Below are 26,597 nucleotides of genomic sequence, written 5' to 3'. Positions count from 1 at the left end.
CACGGCACAGCGACCCCGAAGGCTGTCGGCGAAGTCTGCACAGGATCGCGATGGACCGTCGATGGACCGCCGATGGACCTCGGATTGCATGGGGGCTCCCCTGAGGCTCGGAATGCGACTGTTGTTCTCTGCGAGTGGACTCGGGCGCACACTGCAGCAGCAGCAGCAGCAGCAGCACTCTGCAGCAACTCTGCATCACTTCTGCACTGTACCTCCGAGCGGTAGCGCGGGTGGTGGGGGCTATTTTTAGATATCGGAGCCCCGCTAGCTAATCTGACAGGCACACTTGGCAATCTTCGGGCCCCGGACGGCTTGCTGACCTGCCCTGACCTCACCTGCTCCACCCTTGCCCCCTCTGACCCTCTCTCCCTCTCGCAACGGCCTTTACCTCACTATGAGGCACCAATCTGGTCTTGCGCCTGGGCTTGTTTCTCTCCCGAACCCCTGAGCTTTGGGCACGGGCAAGGGAAAAAACGGTCATCGTGACCCACGGAAGGAAGACCAAACATCTGACCAGCCAGGCCGAGTCGAGCTCCTTTGCCCGCGCCCTGCAAGCCCCTGGGGCCAATCACGGCGCCCAGCGACTATGTCGGCCAGATGACGGCTTCTAAAATCCCTCTGGGCCAGCGTGGCTAAAGGTGCTGTTTCGCACAACGATGACTGTCCGGCTTTCTATATCCAGTGCACCTCACGGGCGCTGCGGCCACGAGGGAAGACTAAGTGTCCCACTCACACACACTCGCACACACACATGCACACACACATTCATACAATGCACACGCGAGCACACGCACACGCACACGCATACTCCACTCCACACACATGTCACATGCACACCTACTCCCCCCTCCCCCCCTTTCCCAAGCCCACGGTAGTTGTCTCAATGTGATGCACCCGAATGAGCTACCTTGAGGGACGGATGGGCAAAAATAACGTGCTCCGCCGCCGCCCCATTGGCCCATTAGCCGCGGGGAATAGTCCCAACACACACACTCACGCACTCACTCACACAGACGCGGCACGCGCAGCCACGACAATGATCGTGGCGCGGCGGAGATCTGCCGATGGTAGGGCTAGGGAAAGATCCTCCCCTCCGGTTGGGCTCTGCCACTCTGCACTCTGGTCTGATGTGCTGTGTCGTTAAACGGATCTCACAGCCTGCATTTGCACGACATCCACCGTTTCTGTCGGTGGTCTCCCCTATTAGGAAAAAGCCTCACACAACCACCCCCCCCCTCTCTCTCTCCCCTGGGCGGCGGCCCCTTGTCCACATGCCCGTACGGAGTAGAAATGTTCAAGCGCTGGGTAGGATCGCTCGGAAAGAAAGCATGCACGTGTCGCAACTGACGCAACCGGGAAGGAAGCGAAGGCTCGAAGGAGGAAAACAGACGAACGCTTTCAGGGGTTCGCCTGGGCCTGCCCTGGCCCTGGCTTTTGCCCGGCTGCAGTGATGTGCACTTACATGCGTTGGCCATCTTCCGTGCATCATTCCCTCCCCCCCTGCCCCCTTCCCCAACAAGCTGTCAAACACCATGCAATGGGTAACACGGCATGTGCGCGTATTTTTTTTCTATTTTTTTTTTTCAATCTCTCGTTCCGTTTCTTTCTCCCTGCCCTGCCGGGCAGGCTCTTGTGTTCCCCTCCATCCTTCTGGTACTACCTCCCTTGGCGCGACTTGTCGCGCTTATCCCGCAGTCTCCATTCGTACGGGGGCGGTCGGGCAACGGCACGGGTACACCATCCCTCCATCAAGTCTTTTTTTTTTTCCTCTGCGAGTGAAATTTCGTCCTAAGTTTTTGCGCCAATTGGCTGGCCTTGTATTTTCTGGAAGTTTCCAAATTGGGAAACCTTCCAGAAATTCAATCCAGTCAATTCTCTGAATTGTTTTTTTCTCTCACCCTGTCCCCTCGCTTTTGAACGCTGTCACACCCCCCTCCATCGCTTCCATCCCGGGCTCAGTCGCTCCCAGTTCGTTGCACAGCAATTCAGCCCGCTTTAAGCCTCGTCTGTTGAAGCTCCCACCATCCACCCCCCCTTGGCCAACACCCAAGCAACCAACATGTCCGTCGTAGCCGCCGCGCGCCCACTTTTGTCCAAGTAAACCAGGAGCCTTAGTACTACTAACCAACCAACTATACTACACTGCTAGACGATCCTGACCATGATGTCGCGACGACGTACCATCGTCCTTGCTCCACGTACAGTACCCACAACGGGCCACATCTCAACATCCTTCCCCAATCCTCCCGCCGAGCGAATTCCCTAAATAAGAAAATTCAACGGTCGCCCGTTGGCTTTCTGAGTGGGGCGGGAAAAGAAGGGTTGGCAGCAACAGAGGCCCTCTATTCGACCTACCTGCCTACCTAGGTACCTAGTATCTGTCACTCTGGCTGTTAGTTGTTGTATGTTGGCTGGCTGGCTGGCTGGCTCGGGTCCCCACCCATGTGTTTACGTCGGAAATCCTACGAGGGCGATCTGTTTTCCAAAAATGGCCCCCAAATCATACGTCTTCCTTTCCCTATTTTCTTCTCCACATGCATGTATGTATGTATGTATGTATGTATGTATGTATGTATGTATGTACCTTGGTCAGTTAGGTAGCTAGGTGGGCTACTCCGCAGGTAGCTTAGCTCTTGGCAAACCTATGTAAACAGAAAAACCCGCTGGCTATGCAGGCAGGCAGGTAAGGTACCTGAAATCCGCCAGCCATCCAACGCAGGCCAGGCCAGGCCAGCCAGGCCGCACGACACAACCAACCAACCGGCCACAGCCAGTGCCTGAGCCATCTGGCAGTGCCTGGCCAACAGCTAGCTGGCAATGCTCGCCTATCTATTGTAGGTAACTAACTCGCCCAGCCAGCCCACCGTACCTCCGCAACATCACCAGCCACTCACTCAGTCAGTAAGGTAAGTCAGTCAGTCAGTCAGTCAGCAAAGGTAACCAAGCAGCCACCCACCCTGCCACCCACCCACTACACAAGGCGAATACTGTAATAGCATAGGGACCCACCCGCGCCCGGCTGTCTGTCTCACTCTTACTTACTCGGGTTTATGTTTCAATTAGAATCACAAAAAAAATCCAATTACATTTTACCATGTACCACCACCACCACCACCACCACCCCTCCCCCCCTGCACCAGACAGAGAGACTCCGCGCTTGCACTGCACATCACAAGTGCATCATCATTCCCCATCCCCTGGTCCCCCCCCCGATGACACCCCCCTGCCACCACCACCACCCCACGTGGGCTCTGGCCTATTTTCGACGGCACCCACATCTACTCTTACCAGGGGACCCTCCCCCTCCCATTCCTCCCTTTCTCAGCGCGCGTGCGACTTCAACCCAACCCAACCCCGTCACCGGCCCACCGTTCCCGGCTTTGCATGCAAGGTGAATGCATGCATTGCATGTATGCATGCCCATCACGGACATAACCTTGGAAAACTACTACGGGTGTGGGTATGAGTGTGGGTGGGTGGGTGGGTATTACACTTCACTCCTAACTACACTAGTAAGGGTTTCTCCATGTCAGGAATGGAAATTTCAGGTTCTATTTTTCTAGGCTATCTTTGGGATTAATATGGGTTGTGTTTTGTGTTTGTTTGTGTTTGTATTTGTTTGGTAGTGATGTTGGTTGTGTGTGTGAGTGAGTGAGTGAGATGCAAAGATACTCGGACTAAATCCAGTTAGTCTGCCCCGGTGTGCCCAGCCACCATTCATCCATCCCATCTGTGTGCGTGTACACACTACCATCGTGGGCTCGCCCCCGTAGACATTGATTCCTTTCAACCGTCATCGTATCCCACCTAACCGCGCCGGCCCGCTCTGCCCCCCGGTGGTGAAGGTTCGAAGGAACCGGCCGAGCCCAGCCTGCCCCGTATCCTTGAATTCCCCCACCCCATATCAAATCCAATGTGACGATTTTCCACGCCGCGGCCCGTGCACATCAGAGTAAACGAGCCATATCTCCCAGGGCCCCGCTGTGGGAAAATAATGGCGCGAAACCAGCTCTGGTGCGGGCGCGGGTGGGCGGCGGGGTCGTCGTTTGATGGATGTGATCGGTTCAAGCGAGCCGGTTGGTCGTGGTGGGAAAGGGTTTCTCCCCTCCCGAGTTGCCGCGCAGACCCCGAGATACCTGTCCCCCCCTCTCGCACGGGAATAGAGAGGACAGGAGATAGGAGGCCCTTTCCGAATGAGGGAGGTCCGAACGGCCAGCAACCAAGCCATTCCCGATGGCCTGACGCGGCGCGGGCCCTTCCTGTCGAAGCCTAGGATCCTCCTCCGGCGGGGTCGTTCGCAGACCAGCTCCCAGAGCCAGTCAGTGAAGTGGAAGGGGGGTAGAAGGAATCGAAAAAAAAAACATATGTAGAAGTGGACCCCACGGCGTGATAAGCGAAGGTCTCCTCTGGAGCCGCATCGAGTTCCCAGCCTCGGCTCCTATTCCTTCCCAAGCCCCAGCAACTGTGCCGCAGTGTGATATGATAGCCGCTCTCGGAGCAGGCAAAGGAGAAGGAAATGATGTCAGGGTTAGTTACAACACTGACACAGGCAAGAGAGAGAGAGAGAGACAGAGAAAGTGAAATGACAGTAGCAACTTGAAATTCGAGACGAGAAGAAAGAGTTGGGCAGAGAAATCAGAAACGGAGTATGAATCAAAACAGAGAATAAAGTCAATCCCAACAAAACGCTTCTCCGCCCTTCCCTTTGCTTTCGCCAAGTTGCCCATTCCACCAAAACGCCTGGTATTTTCCCTCCGCCCAATGCATATCATCGTACAATGTGAGACCTAAATCCCAAGCCTTCGCCCCCATAGAAGTAGAGAAAGAGAGGATATGACAGAGATGAAGAAAACAACAACAAAACGCGAACACCGGATGTAACAGAATTGTCCCTCAGAGACGCATCGCTCGAGAAGTAGAGCCCCAGGAAAAAAGTCAGAAGGCCGCCGTGAGGCAAGATATAGCCCGAACCCCAGAGAAGTGAGACAAGGTCTAAAATGCAAACGCCCATCCGCCACAAGCAGAAAAAAACAATCCCGCTCCAAGCCATCGCTATGCTCGCTCAAGCATTTAAAGACACACAGAAAGCAGCCCAAATCAGGAAATTCGAAGAGAGATAGATGGTCGGAGTCGCGAGAGACCGGCAGGACAAGAAATCTCAAAAGTCCACAATGACGAGACGTAGCGGCCGGTATCGCGCGGGGGTGGTTCAGCCGGGTATCGATGGAATGAGTTGGCTCGTGTCGTGAAAGGTCGTTGTTGTGATCAACGCTCGATTGGGTGACAATCTATCGTTGGATCGGCGTTGTGAAATTTCCAGGCTCTGCGTCTTCGACAAGAGACTCCTGTGGTCGTGGCAGCTTGGCATCTGGCCCGTGGCCGAGCCCCCCGGTTCGATCGGGGTAGTCACCCGAGATTTGGTGGCGCGGAGGTCGACATCAGACTGTCGTGGCCAACGAAGAGGTAAGACAGCTGGGATGGTGGTTGCGCGAGGGACGACGACCTCTGTCTGAAGGAGTAGAGGTAGTCGACCCACAGTCCCATGCTGAATCTTTCCAGGGCGGGTGAATGCCATGCACAGCAGCCCATCACCGAAGACGATACATTTCATCGGTACTTGCGGTGGGAGCTCTTGGACGAGCGGCTTGCATAACCCGAGTCTGCGTAGCTGTGGTCGTCATATTGTGACGAGTACTGGCCCGAGTGGCTTGAGTGGTCCATGCAGGCGTATCCGACTAATATCGTCCTCTGTGTGATACCATGACCCCGAGTGCCGTACCGGGGGCATCGGTCGACGGCGTGTTGGTAGTAGAGGCAGCGGCATGCCGAGTAGAGTTCCAGCACTTGATAGCACATGATGGCGACGTAAAAGGCGGAGCTCCTCTGGTAAAAAAAAAGATGTTTATATATGCGGTATAGGACTGAAGGTCGGCGGCGGGTGAGATCGAGTAGGCCTGAGGTTGTCTTTGTAGTTGGGCGTTGCAAGGGTGGTGTCGAGTGGCTCGCTGGTCAGGATGTTCAGGCACCAGGAAGGCAGGAACAGATATAAGAGAAAATCGAACGCCAGGCAGGTCGACGGGGGTAATACAGATGAGTCAAAAGACAAGAAGAGGAACAGCAGGCGACGGAAAGGAAAAAGCCAGACTAGGAAAGCTAGCGAGTGAGAGCTGCTCAGGTGACCTGGGCAGAGAACGAAGGAGAAGATGATAGTGACAAGGAAGATTAGACAGCTGTCAAGGGGGAAGGCATCGCAGCCTTATAGGTTTGGAGCCTGGCGACCAAGGGCAGGGGAGAGAATAGGGAAGGGGGAGGAAAGGAAAAGGTTAAGCCATGGTACAAGGTACAGAAAGAGGTGTGAGGGCGAGAGGTGTGGACTGTGGACTGCCGTCCTAAGGCAGCAGCACGTACCACCAGGTCTGTCTAGGAGCAGAGCAGAACCGCAGCACCAGCAACAGGAGGAGGACAGTGACTTGGGGTGGAGTCTGACCTGATGACTGATCCGACTAAGTTAAGAAATGCGCAGTCCACCAGAGGTCAGGCAGTACTTGGGTAGGGGAAAGGAAGGACCCAATGCAAGCCGATGCAGGTTGCAGACGAATGTAGATGGGGCGCAGGGCGTGTTGCTCTCTGCAAGGTGTCAGTCGGGAGGGCAGGTAACATGGGACCCTGAAAGTAGACGAGCCCACCAACGTCGAAGGGTACGTGGGGAAAGGGCAGCCTTCGGTGTGTGGACGAGGTACGCAGTACGAGCTGTCAGGCCGGCGACCGCATGTACATCTTGTAGCATGGCCCGGTCCTGTCAGTACTCGAGCGACCAGGTGCCATGCAGGACAAAGTGTGGCAGATCCTGGGAGCGATCTGTTTTGCCAGTGCCGTCGCCTTCTGTCTGGGTGTGTGTGTGTGCGTTGAGGTGTGTGTGAGTGAGTGCGCGTGTGTGTGTGTGCGTTTCTGCCGTCTCTGTCAGAGATACGAGACTACCCGTACCTCCTCGACTGCCAAACATCCAGAATGCCCTGTCGGTCTAACCCCCAACCTTCTGCCTGCTGTCGCAGGCACTGGAACGAGGGCGCCCCCGGATCCATGATGGATCCGGGCGCAGTCAAGCAATTGGGGTCTCTGAGGGGCGTTTTGGGCCTCATCAGGAGCTCTCTTGGAGTTCGAGGCCAAATCGTCGACACTCCAGCCAGATGTTGCGGGTAACATGTTGCGACGGGATAGCTTTGGTGTGTTGAAGACAAGAGACGGAGCTGCGGGGGGGTGAAAGGTGAGAGGTGAGATCCCAACCCGGATGGCCCACTGGTGCTGAGCAAACCTGCAGGGATCAGTCCTTAAAATGGGAACTACCTAGGTACCAGCTGCGTCCGCTAAGTTTGTCTTTCTAACCCGAAGTGGCAGTATCCCAGCCGTTCCGTTTTAGCAACGTACCGTACCGCACCTGGTCCAGTACCTAGGATACTTGTTGCAACGTCCGTTTCTCAGGCCCGGGCGCCGTCGACGATGGCCCGCCGCCAGAGTCCAAGATGTCAAATCTCTGCCTGCGCTCGATGCGGTCGCCGACTATGGCTCACAGAGTTGCCACTGCGCGCCGAGTTCATGACTAAGAAATGGCCCCGAACATGAGCCGACATGCATGTCCAGCCCTGCTTGTGCGCCGTTATACAGGATGCCGAATATCAATGGGTGAACCGGCCTGGCTCACGCCCATCGGCGACTGGAGCTGACGTCCAAGGTCCAACGCTTGCGGCGCCTGTGTCTTGAGGGTGACAGTGTTTCTCAGCCAGGGTCAAGTCATGGTCAGGGGTCCAAGAGGACACATTCATCTGATCGCGGGAGGATGGGTTTGTTTGGCCTTATTGCCCTGCAGTGGAGTTGACCTCAACGTCTTCCTTCCCGCTCGGCCGCCCATGGCCTAGAATCCAGAAGTGCAGCCCCGGCAGCATGCCTACCGAGGTAGAGCACTGTGATGACTCCGACAGGGAGTTTGATCAGACCATGATCCCTGTGAAAGTGGACATAAACACCTGGCTTTAGAGGTGCGATCTCATCCAAGGCACTTTTCCGGCCCGTAGGGGACGCATGGCGATGCCCGGGTCTGAGATGCCTGGAATTGACAGCCCGTATTCGCTGTTCGTCTCCTACCCAGCTGAAGGCTGAAGGCATCAGTCAGGCCCGAATGGTGAGACGTCCGGTGAGGGCCGCACCCAATGGAGCGTGGCCGAAATAGCAGAATCGGTAATCTGGCCCATTGGAAGCCTCACAAGACCGGGTGTTGGGTCCGGGAGCGCGACGGAGGCAGTTCGTGAGGCCCTTGCCTCTTTCGGCCCGTTGATGGGAGCTCGGTGTGGCTTCGATTATGTGGGCGCCGCTGCTCCTTCAAGCCAAGTCTGGAAGGCTCTTACATTTTTGGCGGGAGTCGTGGCTGAGGTATGGCTTTGGTCGGACGAGAAGGAAGCCAAGAACTGTGCTGACAACGAGGGTCCGGTGTGGCTGGAAGCGCGAGAGCGCGGGACGGTGGTGCAGCAAGGCCAATGCAAGGGACTTTCCCTGGGGTCCACCCACATTGCGGCAGAGCAGCGAAGACAATTAGGGCTGTGAATTGTTTTGTTTGGCCGTTTGTTTCATGCTTGTCGCCTCGCAGGCCAGAAATGGCATCAGCTAGCCAGATCCATCATCACCATCGTTGACACCCGTGCATGTCTCATTCTGTGTTCAAGATGACGATGACGAGAGTCGCTGCACCGTCCTGGTCTTCCCGAAGTGTATCGGGGACAACAAAGAATATGCCACATGCTACTGTACCGAGACCGTATGTTACGAGGAATGGACGGCCTATTGTTGGGCTCCCCACTCCCCCCGACCCACTGGGAAACGATCTCATCAAAGGGCAGATCGATTCCGTGAGCTCTGAACCATCCACATGGCCTGTGCAAGGGAAGCTAATGCGAAGGGGGTGCCAGCAGGAGGGTGAAAGCCGCGTACCTGAGGAGGTACTACATAGTATGACCAATGGTGGAGTGGGCTGCAGGCCACAGACTGCAGGCTGTACTGTGGTAGACCGTAGACTGTAGACTGCATCACGGATGCCATGGCGGCTTCAGGAGGAGCGAACAGCGAAGAGGGCCCGGGGGGTTAGGGAAGCGACTCGTGGGAGTGGGTGAGATGACGCAATGTGATCAAGAGAAGGATTGAGCAGCGTGGGCATAGCGTGGTACGGCGGCATGCTGGCACGGTAGTGCGGTGGTACGGAGTACGGTAGCACGGTGGTACTGTGGGCGACACAGTGGTTTGCGCCGGCGGTCGTGTATTCTCGAATCCTTGGGAGGGCGGGAAGAGTGAGTCTGTTGCAGGAGGGCAGCATTGATGACTGCATGAGGCATAAGGCTGAGCCAGAGAGCTGGGTGACGGTGGTCTCGGTGGTCTCAGATGCAGCACGTCCAGGCTGGAGCCCACAGCCCACAGCCCAGGGAGGACGGTCAGACAGAGCTGCAAGGGCAGCGACACATCCACGGCTCGGCATGCAATAATCTCGAATTGTGGGCGCTTGCTGTGCTGGGCTGTGGGGGCTCTGACACTTGACAAGTTGACGTCTGTGGGTTGGAATCGAACCTGCAACGTGGGAAATGGGGATTGAGATTTGACTTCAGATGCCCAGATCCCTGCAAGGCCCAAGGAAGAAGATGGTCAAGCGAGCCGTTGCATTGGCTGTCATACGGAAACGGATGGGGGAGCCTGCCTGCAAATGCGACCCGGGTCGACTCAAGACGCTTCCCCAGGAGGCCTAGCCTGGCGTTAATTGACGAGGTGGGCGTTGTCGACGACTCGCAGCCTGATCGGATGATGACCACCCGGGGACTGCAGCCATCGTCGTGTGGGTGTGGGTGTGGCTGGGTCCATGATGCAGAGGTTGGCGGCGACGGCGGCGGTGGTGATGACAGGTGGTGGTGGCAGGTGCACATGGTGAACAGTCGAGTTGACTGGGGGAGAGAGAGGTGCAGCTGACGAGGCATCCCAAAATGTAAAATGGTACAGAGAGGGAAACAGGGAGAAAGGACGCTACTATGCTGGCTGCCTGGATTCGTGCCTGCCGTTGCGCTGCGTTGCGTTGCGACTACCCGTCTGTGGTTGACTTAGTTGACCCCCACTTTCCACTTTCGACCGTTGCATGTGTGTTGACCTGGATGAGTAAACGGGAGCCGGAAGGAAGCAAGGTGAGAGGAGCTTAGGAGCTCACTCACCTTGGCCGCTCGGCTGATTACAGCATCACTCACTCACTTCGAGACTGCACTCAGAACTTCGACCCGCCTGCTCACCACGACACACGCCGTCCTGCCCATCGTGCCCGTATGCGTCCGATGCCATTCCAAATCTCGCCACTGCTCCCTGTCGCCGTCGTCAGCAACCAGTCGCCGACCTTGGTCCATCTGGACCGATTACATTGCACGCAAGCTCGCCCATTACTCATATGACGGCATCACGACACGGCCACCGGGCGTGCAGTTGGGCCGAGCCGCCATTCTTGCAACGGCTGACCGATCTTGCGCCCCGTGACGGAGTGGCGAAAACACCCCAAGCATGGCTGGCATGTCACGAAGTGCCAAGTCACCACCTGCCATATCTCGATGTTCGACGTTGAGACGTGCGGGTCGGACCGGCCATGGCGAGCCGCCTCGTCCTAACTCCGCCCGCCCATCGTCGACCTCACGACCGCGTGGCCAGCGCGAGCGACAGATACATGCACCCAAGTGCTTGGTGGTCCCGCCAAAACCTCGGCCGTAGAGTCTCAACGGCCTAACTCCAGCATCACGGCCGCATCTTGGTGGTACAAACCCCGCCAGAAGGCGTGGATGACTCGACGGACTGTGCTGAGGTAACATTGCTGCCTTGCCATCCAGGACTCTCCGGAGCACCGCGCGGCTGCACACGGCGGCTGCGGCTGCGGATGCGGCTGCAAGCCCGACCCTGACGGCACGACTACGAAGGCAGCAACCTCCCCCGGGGTCGAGGAAGCATTCATTATCTTGGATGTCTACAGCCATCATGTCATGCTCCTACAGTTAAGAAGGGCCGATGACGAGTATTACATGCGTCGGTAATGCCAGAAATGCTGAGAGCCCGTGCTCGTGACGCCCGGCGCAAAGGCATCCCTGGCCGGATCGCACTGGGCTGCCAAGCTGCGTAGCCGACGTTGCACCATGCAGGCCTCGCCTCCCTCTATTGACAATGGGCCCTGATGATCTCACCTGCATCACTACTGCCGGAGCGGAATACCTCCTGCAGCGGACCTCGACCTCGGATGAGCTTGGTCTACGTCGTCGACAGGCACACGGTAGAGTTTTGGTTTCCCAGGTTCCGCGCAGAGCGTCCGTATGGGCGACAACCTGAAACAAGCTGAAAAAAGGGCTGCCTGTGCACCGAGCGAGGCCTCTTGCGAGTTCCTCGCATGCAGTGTTAGTGTAGCTCACCACTCACCTGCACCCAAGCTGCAAGGGACTGGGCCCTGGCATGCAGCTCGACTCCTGCGAATGCAGCACGGACTGACCATCTGGGTCAGCCCTAAATCGCCACCGCCTTTTGGTACCGGCCACGGCAGCACCACTTCGACTTCGACTGTGCAGGATTGTTCGTTCCTGCTTCTGCGGTGCAGTACCGGCTCTCAACCATAGACCGTCTAGGGGCACAGAGGGCACCTGGGCAGAAACGATGGATGACGAGGTCTCCCGTGGTACTCTGTACACCAGAAATCCTCACCAAGCCCAGCTGCCGCGGATGCCGGGGGCTGTCATCCCGTTCCTGTCACGGCAGGTGTGCTATCCGCCCGGTTGGTCTCCGCGTCATTCAGCTCCGGTTCATCGAGCCACCGGACCAAGATCATGCCATGGGTCCGGGATCCAGAGACCTGGAGACTTTTTCCTCCCGCTTCAATTTGCCTGTTAAGCCAAGGTGCTGGGCAGTCAAGCCGCCCGCGCAACACAATTTGCGGGGGATTTGCATCGTGCTTCGCTCACGATCCAATCGCTTGTCTTGCCGGCACCTATCTCCCCTGTCCCGAGCTTGTGCTGCGGCAGCTGGTTGACTTGCTCCGGCTCGCCCACAGTGGCTGTGCTACGACCAACGCCAACTGCCAACTGCTGTGCGCAACCACTCACATCATTCTGCTTATCTCACCGTTGCTCGTCGCTCTGGGGCCCCGGCTGTTGCGCCTTTCACCGCACGATGGTCTACCAACACCAGGAGCTCCCACTTTACGATCCCACCCGGGGTCGCCGTCGATCGCTCATTATCTTAGTATTCGGACCAGCTTATGATTTCATCATCGATATTCCACTTCCCTCCTCCCACCCATAGCACCGTTCATATGACCTGGATACCAAGGCTCAACTCTCCCTCCCGCTGCCAGGCATCCAGGCAGCCGCCCGAAGATCCGGCACCTGCTCACGCAAGCCCATGACAGATCGGGCATCCTGGCACACCATCCGATTAGCGATGCTGCGCTTAGAGACGACAACTACTGAAGCTCCTGGCCAGCTTTGCCGCGAGAGGCCCCACGTGCGCTCGTCAACCTGGTCGTCGGCCTGATGACACATCCCACAATTGCTTGCGGCAGAGCTCAATTAATCGTGTCTTTCCTGAAGGGGCACCATTGATTGTTCCCGTCCTCCGTTTCGCCAACCTCCCGCGTCCGTCTGTCCCCGTCCTCCGTAACACGACCGACCCACTTGGATGGACTGACTGACTGCGTCCAGTCTAACGGCATACCAAGACGTCAACAATCAGGACAAATGTGAGTGTTCACTGCTCTCTCATGTTGAAGCTGAAACACTGAAACAAAGGCCCCCCCCCCCCCCAAATTCCTATTACCTGTGGCATCGTCCCAGGCTCAGCCAGCACCGCAGTCCCCACACGATGCTCCTCGCTGTGATTTGCGCCGGCCCCCACTCTGCTCACATCTTTTGCTTTCAAACGGGGCACCCAATGGGATGATCAAGCGATCTGATTTTCTTATTTTGACGGCTGGATTATTCTGTGGCGCACACGGCCGAGATGCCCGGCCGCCTAGCCAACATGCTCAACCCCTTCCGTCACGCTCGCCTCTCTCGATGACCACATCCTCCGGTAGATCACGGCGACCCGAAGCAGTTGACCACAATTCCAGCCCCCAAGTTGACTCACCACTGGCCAGAAAAGCTTAGCAGCCATCTCCTTTATGTCAGGAATTTGCCACGCTTTCTATCATGATCCTTCCCTAGGGACATGATTGCGTTGAGCCGGGGAGCCGGTAGGCTTCCCTCATGCCATTGCCTGCGACTTCGCCCCCACGAAGGGCATCGTCGTTGCCCTCTTCGCCTCGACGACTCGAACTTGTGCCCTACACACACCAAGCTCTAATTCTGCTGCAAGCGGCCATCACACCACAGCCGATGAGCCCAACGCCTGCTCCACCGTTGTTCCTTCACAAGACCCCCGGGCTCAGCCAATCACAAGCCAAAAACGCTCCTTGAAAGTCCCAGGCTCAGCCCGACGGATCTTCTAGTGCCACGGCGGCCGCCCGGCCTCAGGTCTAGCAGGCCCGCGTACCTGAACCCGGCCGTATTCCTCGCTTCTAGGTAGGGCATCTGTGTTCCTGGGTGGTAGGTAAAGCTCCTCGGAACCTGCCATCACCGCGTTGAGTGTGCTGCAAACAGATTCAAGCCACTGTGCGCCACTACTAGTATGACTTGAATCGTGCTACACAAAGATGCCTGTGACCAGGCTGTCGACAGCGCCCTACCATCCCCTAGTCACTGATCTGATGCTATCACTGCACAGCCCGGCTTAACCCTATGCCTATGAGCACAACTTATCGGGCATTGGGACGACGAACTGCCCCGCGCGTTGTCGCATGGGCAAGCCAACTATACGGTGTTGGGCAGCATACCGTCGCTTCATGACAACTCGTAATGCCGTCCTGTATTCCTTCGGTCTGGTACTCTAAGGCACCGATGGAAGACTCAGCCAATTCTATGGCCGTGGAAGGACCAGAGGCCTGTCATTCTGAATCGACTCAGCCCTTGTGTCAGTCAGAAGGTTATGGCCACAATCAGATGCCAATGCTTGTCGACGTCGTACAAGAAGGAGCGCGCACAACGTGGCTAATCATTGATAAATTCAGAGTCTGCCTTGTCTCCTTCCTCGTAAAGCATTGACTGAAAACGAGCCGTGCTGGAAAAGCAGGCCTCGCAGGCGATCATGTACCGCTGCCGAGGTACCGCGGCTTTCAAACTGCCTGGAGAAAATCCGACACAAGGGCTGGGGCTGGTCGCAGGTGACAGACTGTCAAATTGTCACACAAGTGTAACTCAAGATGAGCGGCGTCGGTTCCCGACAATTTGGCACTCCGACTGTCTTGTCAAGCATCACACAAGCGCAACACCTTGTATCTCTTATCGCCCAGCCAAGGCGTTGTGACACAGCGCGGCTAAGCAGTTGTCTTAGCCCTATACCAGGCAGACAAAAGGGAGAGAAGGAGGACATCTTAATGTGCCTCACCCCACCCGTGGCAACGGTCCATCAAAGACATTCGACAAGGCAAGATCTCGCCCCCAAAAATACCAAAAATGTCTTAGAACTGCCAGGTACAACGAGTAGTACATGCGGCCCAGCCCAGCCCAGCCCCGGTCGTGGACTGGGGTTTGCTGCATGTGTCGGCGCTTGTCTTTTTCCGGAGTCAGGCCACAGCCGCCGAGTATGCCTTGCCGATCAGGGCAGCCTAGAATCTACGTTTCGACGACATGCGTATCCCGCGCTTGTGGGGACCTCTGCAATCCTGAATTGCGAGTTTACGATCAGGATCGATTGCGACCGAATTTCGCTTCCTATTTCGGGAAATGCTTCAAGCGATTCGGCCTTCCTTCTTGTTTTGTTGGGGTCCTCTGGCCGGATCATGTACGCTGTGTTGCCACACACTGCTTCTCGTCTCGGCGCCTCTCCTTCGATAGCACTCAAGGCACGCTTCTGGCGCTTCTTGTGCTCTTCAATGGCAGACTTCGTCGAAGAGCGGATGCTTCATATTTGTCTTGTTTACATGCTGACCAAGGATAGTCGGAAGACCGCTGACTCGAGCCGTGTGACCCAATCCCAGTCCCCAGTACGCTCGCCCATTCCCAGGCCGGCCAGCACAAGCGACCCTTAGGCAAACAAATAAAAAGGAAAGGCAAGGGCATGTGACACCAGAAGAAGGTCTAACGCGCGGCGGGCCGTGCCCGAACCTGGTCGATGATCTCCGTCGAGACCTCACTGGACGCGTTGCCACTTTCTCAGAGTGTGGTGTACACATGTGTTGTGTTGGAAGGCCCTGCCGGGGGCCTCGTTCCAAAACCACCGCCGGGCCGGTGGACAGGCATGGCCTCACTATAATTTCCCGACATGCCCAATCAAACGGTCGCCACCACTGTGAACTATTGGGACTGGAGCCTGAGGCGGAGGGGGCAGCTCAGGCGTTCACAGCTCACGGTGGCGACATGTTTGGCAAGTGAGGCAGCATATGGCCCCCGGTGCAACAGGAACTCTTGCTCGCCAGCCAATTGCTCCAGACCACATCCATGCGTCTGATACAGAGTCTGGCGGTACACAGACTGCTTGGGGATGGTCATGGTCTTGTGTAACACAATTGTGGCCGAGACGAAAGGGACTATCAAGATTGGCTGATACTCCGCCTCGTGCGTGACAGTCATTCCATGCTGCATAGCATCTGTGTTCCAGGAAGAACAGGATCCTTTCCCGAGCGGACCCCCACTGGCATGGCATAGTCTTGCCTGGGCATGGTAGAGACCGAGGCAGGGCAGGGCAGGCAAGGCATACACACATTGACACGCAGCATCGAAAAGAACACGATGCGATCCGGCAACACAAGGATTCAAGGTTATGGGATCGGCATGGCTCACCCAATGGCCCCACGCCCGTTGTCCCCCGTCCCCGGACTGTGGCTTGAACGGCCCTCGTCGAGGTGGCAGGAAGGGTTGGTGTGGTGTGGGTGAGACCCAGGGCCGGGTAGGAAGAAGAGGGTGGAGGGAGGGCTGAGGCAGGCAAGCAATCAAGCCAGCATGCAGTGCAGTGCCAGGTACTTGTTCCGCTGTGGGTGGTGTACATGGGCCGGCCGCCCGGATGGGGGCCCGCATTGTACCTGGGCCTCACAGCCGATGTACCTCCACCTGGCTTCACCTCTCTCCTCAGCATGGTCACGCCTGCCCGTTCTTGGCAACGCCGGCAGGCAGACGAATAAGGTGAACAATATCACATTCCTCCTCCTATTTTCTCTTGACCCTTCTGGGTATGGGGTTGGGGGCCGGCTGGCAGAGGCATCGAGCTGGACTGGACTGGACATGCTGGCCGGCCGGCCGCCAGTCAGTCAGGCGGGCAGGCAGACAGACAAACAGGACAGTTTCCTGCTCTACTCTGCTCTGCTCTGCTCTGCACATCTGATCCCACGGCATCCCTCTCGCTATCTCTCACTTGTTGATGCCTTGATCCTTCTTCCCTCACAGCCCGGTGCGATGTATCCCGAGGCGAAGCTGATGCTTAGGTTGCCGGACAGGTGATGGCTGGGTAATATGAGCTGTCTTTTCTGTCATTCTGTCCTCTCCTGCTGCGGAGCCTCGGGATGGGGGACGGATCGGGGTAGGTGGGCGTGGATGCATGTGATACCTGCTGGTAGGTGTTGGGCTGAGCTGGATTGCCTGGGCTATTCGCTACCCGACGCGGTCGGGTGGTGGTGGTAGTGTGGCCTGTTCACACGACCGTCCCTGTGGATGGATGGGCGTACCGGACGGGCGGTGTTCGCCACCCCTTTTCGCCGTCGTTGATGGGGTGGGAAGGTGGACTTGCCTTGGGTCTGTCTGTCTGGCGGGCGGGCGGTGCGCCGGCCTTGCATTGGTGGTCTGTCCAATATCTATCTGTCTATGCTGATGAGATGGTTCCCCCGCCTGGCCTGGGTGGCGTATCTCATAGCTGTGGGAAGGGGACACAGGGTGGGCGCGTGCGTGGAACGGCATGATGCCTTGCCTGTGCGTGGACGGCCAACCGCCAGGCCGCGAGATCCACGGATGAGAAGGGAAGGTGAGTGAGGTCGTGGATGGGTGGGTGGGTGGGTGGCAATGCTTGGTTGAGGGATGGACAGACTGACTGTTGGGGCGGGCAGGTAGGTAGGTCGATAGATAGACGGATGGGAATTCATGCGTAGATGGCTGGCTGTCCTGTCCGGTGTGGCACGGCACGCATGCAGATGTGAGTCGGAACGAGAGGAAGTTCCTTGACTTGGTGGTTCTTCAAGTTGTTCAGACTCTCGGCACCGAGACCGTGACGTCGTGCGGCAGTTGTTACAGATGAGGAATATTTATGTGGATGAGACTTTTTGTCTGTAGACTTTTTTTTGGGGGTTGTGGGGAGAAGTGTTCTCTCTTATGCTACCGCTATTACTACTCCCATAGAGCATGAAACAATCTCCACAGCCGCCCTACCAGCATGGGTAAGTAGACAGCTGGTGATTTGGGCTCTGGCTCCTGAGGTCTGTCCGATAAGGAGGGTGTGGTTACAGATAGACGTGAGATCTGTTCGTAGTCTCTATCAACTGTCGTGCTGTTACTCCCTTCAAAGTCTTCATCCATCAAACCTAGTTGTGGCGCTTGTCTATCACACACACACTCTCTCTCTCTCTTTCGCGCGCTCTCTCTCGTCCTTTTAAACTTATTTTTTTTTATTCGAACAGCAACAACCAAACCAGTACAGTGTGCCCAGCAAGACAAGAGGATATCCTCATTCGCATGGCAAATCGCTCTTCTTTTCTCAACCCACCAGTGACAGGAGGGACAATGCCCCCTCCCCCAAACTATGGATCTAACGTATCTCATTGTTTCCCGTTCTTCCCTCACATCTTCATCTATAAGTATGTATACATGTACAGATACCCCAACTGAGACTTGAAGTCAGCTGGTGGTTGCTGCCATGCCGTGCCGTGTTGATGCATCCACATCATCCACATCATTCATTGCACGCCATGCCTTCCCGACCCAACACAACAAGCCTTTATGAAGCAAACCAAACACATGCGACTTTCAAGAAACATCATGCGTGATTAAGAGGCGGACGCAGGGAAGAAAGACACCGCCAATCTGGTGTAACCATAGCCAAGTACCGTAGCCACTTGCTCCGACCCTCTTTCCTCCCCTAGATACTGACCAACAAACAACAAACACCTTACCTGCTCGAAAAAGGCACAGCGAAACTCACCATTTGATATGGATATATACATAGGAAGATAGGTAGGTATTAACCAAACCGCATTAGCAAGTCAAGTATGGGAAAAAAAAAAAGAAAAAAAAAAAAAGAAAAGGTAACATAAGGCGAGAAATGATACAACAACGCTCTCAAGGCAATGAACGAATGGTGCACAAAATATTCGCGAGGCTGCAATGAGCTAGCTGGTATGGTATCATTGTCTTTCAAGTATGTGCTCTGTGATTGATGCGCTTCTTCTCCCCGTCCCCCTCCCCGTCTCACTCCCATTCCACACCCGCCCCTCTCTTTCTTTCCCTAGTCTGATCTCGCTCGCCCAAACATAATGAATCCCCGCAAATGTATGATGCCGTGGTTTGTTGACCTGCCTTGCGCCCTATACCGCCCGCCTGTCTTCTTCGCCCCGCCGACCAGCTTGACTCTAGCGCTGGCCTGTCTGCCCTCCGGGATGAATGGCCCTTGGAGTGCCTATACGCAGCACCACTCAAAAGGCAGGGTGCGGCAAAGATTCGGTCGACGTAAAAAAAAGAAGAAGAGGTTGGCGATAGTGTAGTAATGTGATGCATAGCGGGTATGCCATATAAACAACGAGAAAAAAAAGTTGGAAGAGTGCCCACCCAAGGAACCCTACATAGTCTCTCTCCAGGCACGGAGGAGACAAACGTGAATGATACTCCAGATGGGATGGGGCCGACGCCCTTTTCCTTGCTGTTGAACGCCGGTGCCTGCCTGATTCCATTCCTGTACTTCCAACAGTCACCCACACACCATATATAGAAAACAGGGCCGAACCCGGCCGGTACGCGCTTCCCACCGGTCACGCTCATCTTACAACGAGACCCGTGTTCCATGAATTTCGTAGTATCCCCAACGCCAGCTCTTCGCGAGTGTGCTCCACGAGGTCCTCAGGGACACACACTCAGACCCCAGTCCTCCGGCTCATGGCAGCTGTGGCCCCCGCGCTCGCGAGATCCTGCTTGGCACTAACAGTACGTCCTGCAGCGCGTGGAAGATTGCTGCCCAAGGGTCCACTGCTAGGGCCGGTCGTGCCCGTGCTGGTCCGCTTGGGAGGAACACCAATCGCACCCGACGTTCTCCTAGAGCCCGGCACGGTCGCGGTTGTTGGTTTCGCAGGGGAGCCAAGGATGGTTGTCGCATCCTTGGGGCGTATGCTGGAACTGACTCTCATCGCGGTGGCTGCTGCTGGAGGCTCAGGAAGTGGCCGTGGGGTGGATATCGTGTTGTGGCGCTTGATCGGGGACTGTTCGCGGTTCATAACTCGTGCAACGGGGACAGAAGTTTTCTGGCCGGTAATAAATTCGTGGCGGATGGCCTCGTCAGGCTTCATTCGTCGGTCTGGGTCCCACCTCAGACATCTGGCGAGGAAGTCGAGGAACGGCTCGTCGTCACACTTCAGCACCTGCTGCAGCGTCTTTGATGACGGCCGTCTTCTTCTGCCCTTGGATGAGACTGTGAGACGGGGTTTGCCCATCGAGTCAAAGAAAAGCTTCTTGCGCGTGCTCTTTTCAATGAGGTGCTTCTCTGGCGGGCCGAACACCTCCATGATGCAAGCCAGTTGCTCCTGCTCATTCTCGCCCGGGAAGATCGGAACACCAGTCAGAAGCTCGGCCAAAATACAGCCCAGACTCCACATGTCAATGGGCATCCCGTAAGACATGCCCAAAATGACCTCTGGCGATCGATAGAACCGGGACTGGATGTACGTGTAAACTTTCTCGTTCTCGAAGCAACTCGATCCGAAATCGATAACCTTGATCTCCGTATGCAAGGGATGGCGCAAGAGGATATTTTCGGGCTTGAGATCACAGTGAATGACCTTCTGCTGCTTCAGAAGGTTCAGGGAGCTGAGCATCTGCTTCGTAAAACGTCTGATCATCTTCAAGGAGAAGCCGCGGAAGGCATTCGCCTTGATGAACTCGTAAAGATTCATATCCAAAAGCTCTGTGGAAATGCAGAGATGCCCACGGAAGTAGAAGCTGTGTGTGAAGTTGACCATGCTGTGCTTGTTGTGCGGGTCCTGGGAGGCATGTTAGCAGACAATTCCACCAGAAGCTCAGAGAATACCCACCCATTCACGAAGCTTTTGTAGAATATTGACTTCGACAAGAGCTTGCTGGTGGAACCGCTTCTTGTTCCTGATTATCTTCACGGCAACAAGAGCACCCGTTTTGTGATCTATGCACCTCACGACCTGACCAAAGCTTCCCTTTCCAAGAACATCGATAATCTCGTAGCGGTAGGATAGGTGATCTCCTGTCACGATGGTGTAATCACCGCGTTCGTCATCATAGCCAAAGTTTGGCACATCTGAGTTGAGGTCTCCAATGACCTTCTGAGCATTTTGCGTGCCACAGAAGTAGATGTCGTTGTAATCGATGATCTCGCCTCGTTCGTAAATGTTCAACATCGCTATCCGGATGGCGTCCTGTGGGCTGACGCGCTCCTTCGGCGTGGCGCGCTTTCGCAGAGCATCCAAAGTCTTGGCGGCAAGTTCCGTCTCCTTTCTCCGGGTGCCTAGCTTCTTCATTTCCTCCTCTGCCACCAAATCATCCTTGTCCAGGTCGGCAGTCCAGACGTCCGCATGTCGGACCGATGTCGACGAGGGCTTGGACCTGAGGAACTTATGCATAACTGAGGAGGAGTGTGACACACCGCTTGGGCGGTTCGCTGCACCGTCAGCAGTGTTCTTGACCGTCCTGACCGTCGTAGCCTGCGTAGCATCGCTCCGCTTTCTTTCATGAGCCATAACAGTGTTGAGGCTCGACCCAGAACTCTTTCGCCTCTTCGAATCGAGATAAGATGTGCTCGGTTTCGAGGATATACTTGGGCTCCCGGACTTGTGCGTCATATTCCCTGTTGTAGCTGAGATCGGAAGTCGAGGTGGGGGCATCGCGTCGTGTTTGGCGTTGTCAGCCGACTTCTCTTGACCGTGGGTGGCAGCCTTCGAATTGCTGCGCTTCCAGGACAGGCTCAACTTTCTACGCAGAGTGGTCATCGAAGAGGGAGTAGCAGGTTCCTCGGGGCTAGACTGCTGTGTGGGCGACTTCGGGGTCGCCTTGATGGTGGGTTTCGAAATAGACTTGGACGGTTGTCTTTGAGCTCGAGGCCCTGATGGCTTTGACTGGGCAATGGCGGGGTTGTTTGTAGTTTCTTCTGCGTCGCGAATTTCAGTGCCGGTCTGGGACCTCTTGAAGTATGCTTGTTCGATGGCCCCATCTTGGGGGACGGAGGAGGAAAGGTAGGGAGAGACTGAGGGTTTCCTCATACTGCCGTTGATCGATTCCGAGCTGCTAGTTTCGGGAACCAGCGGGCTCTCTATGCGGCCGTGGTGAATGGAACTGCTGCTTCGGAAGTGGGAGAGTTCCTTGTCCGCCCGGTGCTTGGAGAAGAAAGTGCTCCTGGACGCTGTCATTGGCGTGGTAGGTGTCTTTGCCGTCTGCCGCGCTGGCGGGGAGCTGATGTTCCTCGGCGCCTGACCTTGGTGGTCATTCTGTAGCTTGGCGATCTTGTTCACGGTCGGGGTGCTCAAGGGCCCGACTGTGAGCGGCGGCAGGTTCATCGGCTTGAAGGTCTTTCTGGGCTGCACCGGTTGGGTTTGTGGAGTTGGTTGAGCCTTCTTCTCGGGATCCGGGTTTGCTCTCGTGGCCATCCTCCGAGCACTGGGTTTGCGCTGCACCGGCGTTGCTTCCTGAACAGGGGCCCCAGAAAGGCTTCCTGTTGACGTGCTGCGAATACTACTCGCATCAAGTGTGAGGTTGGACTTCTTCTTGTCCAAGAAGTGTAGCTCGGCAGGCGAGTCCTTCGGTGACTCGTACGCTTTGGGGATCGCAGGCACCGGAGGCACATCTTCGCTCTCCTCCTGGCTCGAAGACGGGAGGTTGTTCACCGACTTGGGCGCCGGTAGACGAGATCCCCCGTTCTGCGGAGCGCGAGGCTGCAGTGAGCCCGTCGACGTCCTCACGGTGTTGTAGCTCGTTGTTGACCCGATAGACATTCCGGAGCTATATGACTTTCTGTTGGGATCGGGAGTCGTTCTTTGCGAGGAGGGGGTCGCGGTCTTTCGCGGGAGCATCGAGGGTGATCGTGAAGACGGCCGAGGCTCGTTCAGCGGCGGAGGAGGCAGGGGCTCCAAGATCATGGAGCTGTTAGCGGAATTGGGCATGGTGGACAGTCTTTTCAATCGTTGCGCATCAGTGGGGCTCACGGTTCTCGCACCGAGTCCGGACGCATGGAGGCCATGTGGTTGTTGGCCCGGCATTATCGACATCCGCCTTGAGCCCGACCCTGGGGTGCTAGATCCCGGCTTATTACCCCTGGGGGAGCTCGGGAATCCCGCGGAGGCTCTATGTTGATCGACCGACAAGGTATTGCCGTCCGCGGACGCGTTCATGTTAGCTGAGCGTGGCGGCGGGGGCTGCGAAATTGTCTTGAGCTTTGCGGCCCTCGATGCAGTCATGTTGCGAGAGGTATCGGGGTAGCCATGACTTGTCCCATCCACTGATGACCGTGTAGAGTCCAGCCCATTCCGGTCCAAATTCGCCGTCTGGCTAGGGACCCGGCGCACGGAGGGCCCGTTGGTCGAGTCTGAGGCGTCAAAAACGCCGGGGCCGATTGATTTCCTCGGCTGGTGTTTTGGGATATGACTGTTTGAGACTGGCGGGTATTGGCTCTGGCGCCGCGGGCGGATGGTGCCCCCGGCCCTCTGGTTCTCGCTAGCCGTTGACATGTTTGACGCAGTTGAGGAGACGCTGGTCTGGCGATTGGACACACTGGGCCTCCTGAGTATGGAGCCTGTGCGTGACCGCGCTGTGTGCGTCTGGGTCTGGGTCTGGGTCTGGGTCTGAGCCGGGGCCTGAGGCTGCTGGTTCGCGTGCTGGATGGCGATGCGCGTCATTGTGCCGTTATGTGAGACGTTTGGGTCGTCCCGCACGCTGGTAGCCGCTGCCAGTCCCTGTGACTCCAGAATGCTGCCCTCGCCGGTGGGGGAGGGAAACTGGGTCAACGTGAAGTCGCCCGAGGCGGATTCTAGGCTGCTCTGGAGATCATCGAAGCTGACCTGGGGCAGAAAGTCGTTGTGGGCGGGTGTTGGGTCGTGGTCTAGCGGAACAGGGCTGGTGGCGGTAGCATTGCGGCCAAAGGAAAACAGAGAATGGTTGTTTTGAGAGGAAGCGCTGAGCATTGGAGCGCCGGTGATGGAGGAGCGTTTCGAGTGGAGGCGTTTGGTGGGACTGGGGACTTCTCTGCTGGGTTGCCTGCTCCTGAAACAAGAAAGGGCAAGCCTGTCAGTGACGGGTGCCATGGTGAATTGGCGGGATGAGAGGGTCGTGTCATGTCATCGCTGCATGTCAACGGGGTGGCGAGCAGCAGGTTGGACGGGGTGGCTTGTGCAGCGAGCAACCGGGGCGCTGGACTGCAGCGTAGTCTGCAGCAGCCACCGACGGTTGACAGCGGACAAGACACGCACACCGTACGACTGGCAGATGTGGTACTCCGTACAGGGCGCAGGGCAGAGGGCAGAGGGCGAAGGGCAGAGGGCAGAGAGGGTACAGAGTGGGCTGGCTGGAGGGGAGTGGATTCGCGTGGGTGCGTCGCTGTGTCGGTGCGTGAACGTGTGGATGTGAATGCATGTGCTGCAGAGAGATGGCGGGGACGGAGGTTGGCTTCTTCACACTGGGCTTCAACATACCGGGTTGGCGAGGATTGGTTGCCAGTTGCTGGTCGCGGACCAGCAGGAACCTTGTGCTCCCGTCTCATGGGGATGGAGACTGACTGACTGTGTCGAGAGGGACGAGACGAGACGAGTCGAGTCGAGGCGAATGGAGGCGGTCGGGAGAGGCAGAGAGAGAGTTGCTGCGGCTGCTGCTGCTGCTGCACTGGGCTGCTGCTGCAGAGAAGTGGGCGGGGGCCACGCTGCCACGATGGAGATTGTTTGGTTCAAACCGACAAAACGACAGGTGGGCAGCGGTCAATTGAAGCCGCTATGCTCGTAACGATGCGACCCTGGTAAGGAACTGTGGGCTTGGATGGGGAAGGAGGCGATATTTTTCCTTCCCTCGTCCCTGGTCGCGAAAAAGCGGACTCAGTCCGATGAGGATCTGAGTGTGAGGGCAGGGCTACCACATCCCGTGTTCCTTGTTCCGAGTCCCGTTCCCCAGGGTGTGTTGATGAGGACGACGAGGAGTAGGCCTGGTTGTTCATTCACACGCGTAGAATGGAATAACGAGGACGAGGACAATTGAATGCGGGTTTGGTTGGTTGGTTGGAGAGAAGGGGGGGGCCGGCTTGGTAGTAGTCGGACTTGGTTGCACGTCAGTGTTGGGGGGTGTGTCTGGTCCGTGCTCTCTTCTGCCCACCCAGTACTAGTAGTGGGAAATAAGAGTGAGTAGGTGCGAGAGGCGGGAGGCGGGAGGTGAGGCAAGCCGATGAAGCAGGGCATACACACACACAAACTCTTTCTCTCTCTCCCTCTCACTCGGCACGGCAAGGCAAGGCAAGGTAGGGTACGGTGAGATTGGACGGAGGAGAAGGGTAAGGTGAATGAATGGAAGGGCAGGCAGCCTGGCAGCCTGGTGCTTGCTCTACTGTCCGTCCGTCTGTTAGTGTGGTGGTTGATTGGCCTGCATACCAGTATCACTGCACTTGGCTGTAGGGTGCTAGGCATGGTAGGTACTTCTTGGCGTGAGGCAATGAGCTCTGGTTGTGAGCTGCCGTTGGCTGTGAGCAACTTACAGCACTGCATATTATAGCCCACACACATAAGAAGGGCAGACACCAAGAACGGCCATTCTGTATTCATCACTGCTGTTCACGGCACGCGTCCATCTGATAACAACAGCTGTGTACTGTGTGTGTGTGTGTAGCTACGGCAGCAAGACTAATGACGGCTTTCTTAGCTGGGGTATGTACTTACCATGTATCGTATCTTGGCCGTTGCCAGATGTGCCAGTCCAACGGCAGAGAATTGCCCGACCTGCCTGCCTGCCTGCCTCCCCACCCCACCTACCTCCACCTGCCTAACCGCAGTACGCAGTACATGTGCCGGGGTACACAGAGATGCGCACAACAAGAAGGAAAGAGCCATTCAGACTGCTAGCAGGCAAACCCAAAATCATGGGTCTCGATCTGTTCCCTCAGAAACTGGGCCATGGGCCCGTTATGCGGCCACTTGACCATGCACCAGCCCCTCCCCCCCAACCATCTACCAGGCTGTCAGGCCTGTTGTTTTGATCGGTATATTTGTGGATGGCTGGGTGGCAGGTGGGTGGGTGGATTGGGTGCACACAGCAACCAGAATCCTGCCCAATCAACCCAGCACTTGATGCTCCCCTCTGGTGTCAGCCTTGTTCCGGCACCTGCACTTGTCACGCCCTTTTCTCGACTCAGTGTCGTCCTTTGTTCCTGCATACCGATCAGATACACGGGCAGACGCAGGGGCGTTGTCACGCATGCGCCCGTCCTCGCACAAGCATTTTGTTAGTCGCATCTTTTCTGCAGGCCTCTACTACCCTATCATATCCGACATTAATTTTACCCAGTTCCTTGATATGGACAAGACCTCCTAATACGAAAGGGAATCATTTCGTGAACCAGGGAACCCTTTGGTCGAGAAGAAGAAAAAACGACATGTGGCAGGCTGGCAGCAGGCCAGAGGCTGGAGACTATGAACTTTGATGACGACCAGCATCAAATGTCTGACCGGGCAGGGGCCCTGCGTGTCACTGGCCCCCACCCTCATCTGGGCGGGATGCGATCCAGTAGCATCAGCCAGACGAGTCAACACACTACTGCACGCAACGCACGGTGCAATAACACCACACGACAGCCTCTCGGGCCTCTCAAGCCTCAGCCTCTCTTGACGAGGTGAAAGTCACGAGCAGGGGCCGTGACAACACATTATCGACACGATACTATATCCGATCAAACTACAGCCCGGGATCCACCACTGCTTGTTTTCCAATTGCTTTGGAGCATTTGCTTTAGAGCATGAGCAGCGCCATCTGAAACGGCCCGCCGCACCCGCGCCGCTCGCCAACCATCAGCAAACCGCGTCTCTTCTGTTTTGGTGTGTTTTGGCAAGGTTGCCGGTGTCATATATCATAGGGCTGGTATATGTCGCCAAAAAGACCCGGGCAGGACGGCATCGGACGGCATCACTGGCCCTTGGGCATCTTCGGGGCAACGGGGAGGCCCTGCAACCAGATGTGGATACGCATTGCGAACCCGTTCATCCATCACCCTGGATCGTGCCGGGCAACCTGACAACCATGGCCAACCAATCCTTCCAGAAAGAGCCAAGGACCCTTTTTTTT

The 26,597-nt window shown here is 56.5% G+C and overlaps 3 protein-coding genes across 3 annotated transcripts; 1 reads left to right on the top strand and 2 right to left on the bottom strand.

Annotated features, from left to right (window-relative positions):
* Window positions 1-5,607: 5,607 nt before the first annotated feature.
* On the bottom strand, window positions 5,608-5,856 carry KVR01_011638 (uncharacterized protein; the record flags this gene model as incomplete). Its single annotated transcript, XM_044787566.1, has 1 exon — window positions 5,608-5,856. The coding sequence occupies one exon, from the start codon at window positions 5,854-5,856 to the stop codon at window positions 5,608-5,610; it is 249 nt and encodes an 82-aa protein (XP_044639347.1).
* An 8,922-nt stretch (window positions 5,857-14,778) lies between these two features.
* On the top strand, window positions 14,779-17,083 carry KVR01_011641 (uncharacterized protein). Its single transcript, XM_044785078.1, has 2 exons — window positions 14,779-14,922; window positions 15,086-17,083. The coding sequence occupies exon 2, from the start codon at window positions 16,080-16,082 to the stop codon at window positions 16,572-16,574; it is 495 nt and encodes a 164-aa protein (XP_044639350.1). The 5' UTR covers window positions 14,779-14,922; window positions 15,086-16,079; the 3' UTR covers window positions 16,575-17,083.
* Window positions 17,084-18,550: 1,467 nt separating this feature from the next.
* Window positions 18,551-24,798, bottom strand: KVR01_011741 (uncharacterized protein). Its single transcript, XM_044793537.1, has 3 exons — window positions 23,975-24,798; window positions 20,357-23,546; window positions 18,551-20,305 (listed from the first exon to the last, which is right to left on the bottom strand). The coding sequence occupies exons 1-3, from the start codon at window positions 24,040-24,042 to the stop codon at window positions 19,187-19,189; spliced, it is 4,377 nt and encodes a 1,458-aa protein (XP_044639450.1). The 5' UTR covers window positions 24,043-24,798; the 3' UTR covers window positions 18,551-19,186.
* Window positions 24,799-26,597: the final 1,799 nt, after the last annotated feature.

Source organism: Diaporthe batatas (genome assembly GCF_019321695.1).
Source record: "Diaporthe batatas strain CRI 302-4 chromosome Unknown Contig00016, whole genome shotgun sequence".
In the NCBI taxonomy this organism is placed as follows: Eukaryota; Fungi; Ascomycota; class Sordariomycetes; order Diaporthales; family Diaporthaceae; genus Diaporthe; species Diaporthe batatas.
Note: the sequence above shows the minus strand (reverse complement) of the source record. Positions and strands in the feature narration are given on the sequence as shown.

Bases quoted from the DNA above. Each gene is read 5' to 3' on its own strand.
- KVR01_011641 (XM_044785078.1), top strand. From the start codon at position 16,080: ATGCAGTGCAGTGCCAGGTACTTGTTCCGCTGTGGGTGGTGTACATGG.
- KVR01_011741 (XM_044793537.1), bottom strand. From the start codon at position 24,042: ATGAGACGGGAGCACAAGGTTCCTGCTGGTCCGCGACCAGCAACTGGC. The intron at 23,547-23,974 runs GTATGTTGAAGC...TTCTTGTTTCAG, and splicing joins AACCAATCCTCGCCAACCCG to GAGCAGGCAACCCAGCAGAG. The intron at 20,306-20,356 runs GTGGGTATTCTC...CATGCCTCCCAG, and splicing joins TACAAAAGCTTCGTGAATGG to GACCCGCACAACAAGCACAG.